This window comes from Metopolophium dirhodum, chromosome 1 (assembly GCF_019925205.1).
Source record: "Metopolophium dirhodum isolate CAU chromosome 1, ASM1992520v1, whole genome shotgun sequence".
Taxonomy (NCBI): Eukaryota; Metazoa; Arthropoda; class Insecta; order Hemiptera; family Aphididae; genus Metopolophium; species Metopolophium dirhodum.
The window spans coordinates 56,088,511-56,095,688 of NC_083560.1; the positions used below are offsets into that span (position 1 = coordinate 56,088,511).

At 29.5% G+C, this 7,178-nt stretch overlaps 1 protein-coding gene across 1 annotated transcript; it reads right to left on the reverse strand.

The window, feature by feature from the left end:
- Window positions 1-991: 991 nt before the first annotated feature.
- Window positions 992-6,388, reverse strand: LOC132935724 (repressor of RNA polymerase III transcription MAF1 homolog). Its single transcript, XM_061002339.1, has 7 exons — window positions 5,626-6,388; window positions 5,396-5,564; window positions 5,195-5,332; window positions 4,421-4,577; window positions 2,842-3,044; window positions 2,652-2,774; window positions 992-1,819 (listed from the first exon to the last, which is right to left on the reverse strand). The coding sequence occupies exons 2-7, from the start codon at window positions 5,476-5,478 to the stop codon at window positions 1,654-1,656; spliced, it is 870 nt and encodes a 289-aa protein (XP_060858322.1). The 5' UTR covers window positions 5,479-5,564; window positions 5,626-6,388; the 3' UTR covers window positions 992-1,653.
- Window positions 6,389-7,178: the final 790 nt, after the last annotated feature.

Genomic DNA, 7,178 nt, shown 5'->3' on the forward strand with positions numbered 1-7,178 from the left:
TATACAAGTAAATAAAAGATAAGTAACTTTTAACTATACATCGTATAAGCTGTAAACTATAAACTTAATTTATATTTTTCTTTATTAACTTAACGAGTTAAAACAATTAGTTAACTTTCCCATCCTTGCAGAACTATGAAATTATAATAATTTAATATTTAATAAGTTATAATTTATTATTGTTATAAGTATATAAGTCAAATATATTATATTCGAATTAGAGCAGCTTGTACAGTACAATATGTTATGAGATCTTACAGATTAATCATAGTCCTTATTTCTTTGTTTATGTTGTCCTAAACTCCCAACTCATTTTTATGAGAAAAACAAAGTTAACTACATATGTATATACTATTATATTAAGTTAAATAACTATAAATATTTATTGAACATGATATACTGTAATATATAGTAAAAAATGTTGAGATAAGGAAATATATTTTTTTTTAAACTTTCTTAAATAATGTTGTAATTATAATTAATGTTTGTATTTTATACCAATATTTTTTAAAGTACAGTTTTTTACACAATTATTTTATTAGTTTTTTTTATTAGGTTTATACTTCAAATAGGTAATACGGATAAGTTACTGAATAAAATAATATGATAATAATGATACATATTTCATAATTAATAGGTAACCAATTTTAGAAAATGTATATGCTACTATTTAAAGTTAGTACTTATTTCTAATGTTTATCAATCAGCTAGGTAAACAAAACCATGAATGGTAGTTTCGTCTTAAAAACCGGTTTGAAAAATAATTTGTAATGAAAAAAAATGTCACCAGTAAACTGACCTAAAATTTGCAACTCTAGTATAATTGTATTGCGTATACACTTTAAAATTATATCATTCAAATTCAAATTAATTTTAGCAAGATAATTTTTAAGTTTAAAATTGTTAAGACTTTAATTTTAATGGAAAAATAATGGATCAAATTGAATAGTTATAAAACAAACATAATTATATAACTTATCTTTAGACAATATATTTTATTTCATAAATCTATTACATTTTGAGTACATAAATTATTTGTTCATAATACTATGGTCATACAAACTAAACTTTATCTAAACAGTACAAAAAATAAAACAGTTTTAAGGTAAAGATCAGAACTTTCAGTGGTACGTAAAGGTGTATAATAATAATACTTTGTTACTGTCATAAATAATATTAGATTTAAACAATTTCATTCATAGATAAAATATACTTAAATTATTTTTTGGAAATAAAATTTCATAAACCTTTAATATCATAATAATGCCATACTTAAATAATGTTTAGTATAATGGTTTGTTAATAAATTTAAATATAAATAAATATCAACGCAATTGCCGACAATAAAATTCAATCATGACTATATAAATATGCAATAACTGAGATCCACCACACTATTATATTACCACACAAAGGTAAAACAATTTACAATCTTAATATTATACTCACACATATCAATTAAAAAGTGCAAATGTGTAAAATGACACAATATTTGTGTATATATTATATTATATCTAATATTATAATTATATTTTGAATAATATAGTTATTTATTTAATGATGTGTACTAATACATATTTAAAAGCATAAAAAAAGAAAAGAGAGACAGCAAGATAAAATATATTAAGACTATTTTTTTTTTCATTTTGTCATTCAGAAATTACCATTTCCACCTCGACGGCGACTGTTGTTTAAAGGACTTCGTTCTCTGCGATGCCTACTGTTGCTTTCAGCACTGCCATCATCATAATAATCAGACAAGAACATAGAGTCTGATCCTGTTCCTATCGATCCATCAAAGTCCATGGGATATGAAGAACTAAAGTACAACAAATAACAAATAAGTTATCCAACATAAAAAGTTAAGAATTATATATCAATAAATAATATACAATTTAATCTGAGACAGTGGTGTATTGGTACGGGTACGCGGGTATACGCCGTATACCCATCAGAAGATTTTCGATTTTCGGCGTATACCCAATGTAAAATCTTATTTTACGGGTATACGCTTCCAAAATAACCAGAAAACCAAATAAGATTTAAAATTTATTTAATATCTCATATAGGAAAAAAACGTTATTCGTATTAATGAATTTATGTATTAATGAATTATTTATCAATTGAAGTAGGTATTGAATATAAGTTATATAACAATATGCGTTGTGTTTAATGTATTTTAAGACTTTAAGTTCAATTTAGTAAACCCAATATTGAATTCAAAAAATCTTTGTGGAAAATTCTATAGATTGTGCCTATAATAATAATGTTATTATAATTTTAATTTTTTTGACATTCGAGTTGATTTTGTTTTATTTTCTATTGTTACATTATACAAAAATTAATAAAATAGTGTTAAAAACTATGTACTAATTGAACTGCAATAACATTATATAATATATACGATGATATAATTTAATCGTTTAGGTTACATACATATTTTATTGGTGCGTATACCCATAAATATATTTACCAATACACCACTGATCTGAGAAGTAATAGATTCAATGAGAAAATATAATGTACATAAGTTTTTAGTGTTTTCAGTTACATTATTTTTTTATACAAAAATTAAATTAAATATCAATTAAAACTTTATAAATCTTAGAACTTATCAGTTTAAATCATAACTATGGATTTCTAAAACTTGCCTAATAATGCGACGGCAAGTAAAAAATAATATTCTTTTTAGTTTTTTGTTGTAAAAGAAATAGTTGAACGACCACAGGCATCCATCTTCACTAAATGGATCTGACCGCATGTCAGGTGTATAGCTGTAAGTGACACATAATGAATATAGAATGTGTCTAAATATATAATTGGTTTTAGGAAGGTTATTACCTGTAAATGTCACATTGTGACATGCCAATTTCTTTGTCGATTACTTCCCAGAGTTTGTCACGTAACTGTGAGTAGTTTTTGGGAGCTGTATTACTTTGTAGATGATTCATCATAATAATCTGATTAGATGCAACACATGATGTTGCTGTGTTAGGTTCTACAATGACTGCCGATAAGTTATTATCCACATCTCTCATGACCCACTAAAAATATATTGGAAAAACAATATCATTAAAATAATAAGTAATAAATAATAACTTTTATAAGAACAACATTTTTTTTGCTATTAAATTTATAGCAACTAAATAGAACTATAACTTGAATTTTTTTTCTTGTCGCTTTAAATTACCTATATTATACTCAATTCATTATTCATCACAATAAATATAAGGTATCTAATCATGCATGGATAATTCTAAGTTGGTAATAAGGGGTATATATAAAATGTATTCTTTAAAACTGGTTTACAAAAGTTAAACTATATAAAATCACTTTAAATTGGAATCGAATGTTGTATTTTATAAATTTGATGAAATAAATGCTTATAAAAATAACTGGAACATTTAACGATAATTTTTCAGATGAAGTGCAACTGATTCCTAAATTTGTCTCGCACAAAGAAGAAAAAGACAACATTTGACATAATAATAATCAAGGCTGGGCATTAAAAAGTTAAAAAGTTAATTTTTTTAAACTAACTTAATAAAAAGTTAACAAAAAGTGTTTATTAACTTTTTAACTTAACTGAGTTAACCTAGGGTTAAATTAACTTTTAACTTTTTGTTATTGGTGCATATTAACTTAACTGAGTTTAAAAAAATCATTAACTTGCCCAGCCTTGATAATAATTATACAAATGTGTTTTAAAATGTAATATTTGATTATAATAGTGGCTAAAAATTGTAAATATTTAAAAAAAATCACAATCATGACTAGAACAAAACATGTAATAATAATTTTTCCTATCAACATTTTACATATCACGAATCAACTGTATACACTTTTTTTAAAGTTTAATGGTTGATAATGGTCAACAATTCAATGAATTTAAAATAATGATTATTAGGTCAGCAAATGGGATATTTATTCTTTGGGCACTTAAAAGTGATGTGTGCTAAAAATTAGGTACAAGATGATTTTTAACTACAGACTTATAGTAAGAATTGTTTTTATACTTGTAATATTTAAAATACTTTTATTATAGCTTTAAGATTATTTGACAGCAAAATGACAATACTCAGGAATTTAATCGCATAAAATAAAGTTTTTCTAGACTTAAAAATTTGATAAAAATGAATATATAAGAAAAAATGTATAATCTTAATTCTGGATGTAATTAATAATGCATTGTAAAAAGCATAAAAATGTAAGACAAAAAATTATACTATGTATAACCAAGAACTTAACTATAAACATTTTCATTTTTCATAGTATAGTATAAAAGTGAATGTAAATGAATAATATACTTAACACCTTGAATTGTTAAATAATAATAAAATTTCTTACATTTCAGTGGATTTTTTTATCATTAGTTCTTCTGAATATGTAACAACCATAATATTTATTAATTATTATTAACCTGCAAACTACGTTCTCGACTAAATTCTGATGACTTGGCATCTGTGAAATCGTAGTCAGGTGCAAATGTGGCATTAAGTGTTGCAATCAAGTAAAATAAAGATTTACGTGATATTGTATCACATAACAAAACTTCTTCATCTCCAGATACACTAAGACTGTAAACATACATAAATCATACATTAAATTTAGTTGAATTAAAATGTAAGCTTACTATTAAGCAAGTATTAAAGTTATATAAAAACATACAATGATAGATAATGGATAAATTATGAGTCAAATTATTTAATGACAAAAGTTTAGACTTATATGAGTAATATATCTAAATGTTTTAACTTTTACAATATTCTCAAACAGTAACTCTCTTTATTTCTTATTAGATATTTAAAACAAGTGTTGCCCACAATCAAATTTTTTTTTCTTTTAAATAACTATATAATTTAAGTATATTTTTACTAAAAAAGTCAGAACATTATTTTATTGAAATGACACAAAAAATTCCTTAGGTTTTCAATCAAGTAGTAAGATCAAACAAATTTGATGACAACCATTTACATTTAGTAATTTAGTACAAATTCCCTATAATATTTAATTCCATTGCTTTATTCATAAATATTGTTTGTGTCAATACTTTAATCTATAATGAAATAAAAAGAAAGTATGTAGGTAATACCTATGTATTAAATATGAATATAAAAATATAAGAGATAAGGTAACTTAAATACATTTTTTTTTCCTGTAGTTACATAAAACTGTAAGTTTTGGTTTTTAATACCTTCTTCCATATCGTGGATCACTGTTGGGTGAACAGCCCAGTGCTTCGAGGTCACCTGGCTGTGTGCCACTCTGGGAGTAAAACTTTTTATACTTGTGTTTTTCATCGCCTACCATTTTGCATGAATAGCTTTCGATCCTATATCAAAAAAGATTAAGACCAACATGTACATTTGAATGATGAGTATAAAAACAATATTACCTGGCAACGACTTTAACATCTCCTCGGTCTACACAAAGTGCTCTTGATAGCTCGGTTAATTGAGAGCTCTCCAATAGTTTCATGGTGGATACTACAATGTTGCAATGTCAATCTCGTTTATATCCGCCGATTGTGCGGGCAGCACCGTTTTCGTTGTGTACAGCAATTACTGAAATCCAGGTATGTCATCAAATGTTCCATTTTTACGCCAATAGCACCGGCGTCCATACAGACTGACAAGGTCCCTGTCCAGAGCAGGATGGTATGAAGCTGTCGCCGACACCGACTTCCGAAGGGCAAATAATTACGAATGACGATTTGTGATCAGTATAAAATAACAGTGCGCCTACGGTCAAACGTCTAAAATAGTTCGCCGACGATCGGTGAAAAATTGGTGATGGCTAACAATGGATCTCAACCAAGGTACTCGCCGTATCGATTTCGAGTGCCGTACGGGCACATATGAAGGGTCGAAATGTCTAACGAAAAAAAGGCGCACAGATCGCCTCGACAACGGTCGCGCGCAACACTTACTTGAAAGTCGAAACACTTGCTTTGTCCGTTGAACGTTTATTATTTATCGAGTTGTTTTTGTTTACTCGCTGCGCGCGCGCACTCACTCAACACTCACACACACACTCACACACACACACACACACTCGCTCAGATACGGACGCTATAAAGCGATAAAAATGACCGCCAATCCAAAATGCCGATTGCCGCCGCCGCCGCCAATATCTAATAATACAATTTTGTGGGATGTTGTGTTGACGACCTTGACTCCTTTGTACTATTTATTTTTCTGGCATTATTATTATTATTATTATTGTTATTGTATGCTGGTGGCCTGGTAGTGAGCCAGTCGGGAATCTTTAATATTTATCATTCAAACGCGGTACCAACCCGCCTATCTACCATAGTGCCATCCTTCTCCTACAACACCGGCAACCGACGCCACCGCAATATCAACATTTCTCTCTTGCTCTCACTCACTCCCTCTGAGCAGTCTGGGCCTCTCTCGCGAGCGCGCGCATGCGTGCACTCACACGCACACGATCGGTACGGTTACTATGTCGGGTGGTACACTGGTACGTGCGTGTGTGAACGTGGGAGGCGGTGAGTGAGAGAGAACGAGTTATCGAGGGGCCCGATGGCGCACGCGCACACACCTCTACGGCAACGGCCTTTGGTTTGGAAAACAGCTGCCCGCACCCGACGTTATGCAGTTGTGACATTGTGTTGCGTCGCTAACGGTTGGTGGGGTGGCCTGGGTTTGTTGGTGGGTACTGGGTTGTGACTTGTGGCCTTGTGGGTGAGTGAATGTCGACTGTCGAGTGATCGTCGGTCGTGCCGCGTCGCCTCCAAATACAGAAATTATTTTAATGTTTTCCACGGTTTTTACTTCAGTGATTTTATTACTCACAATAAAATTACATCTATATCAAATATCTATAGATACCGTCACAAAAAATAAGCGCTGACCGTCAAGCAACAAGCGGCGATTTTCGGTAGTGATTATCAACCATGACCCAAGTTTTTTTAACTATCGAATTAAATTAAAGGATTTTGAAGAATATAATTAGGGTCTACTGGGTCTAGGGACTATTGTTTAAGTTTATTAAACACCTGGTCGCTGGTCAGTGTTCTTTTTTCGTCCCTGTACGTTATATTTCGTGACTGTAGCGCGCCTATAGAATGTTGAGAACCAATGTTTACAGCAATGGGTTAGAGCAACGGGTCGCGGGGGCCAATGCTCATTTTTTTGTGTCTGCGACTATAATAG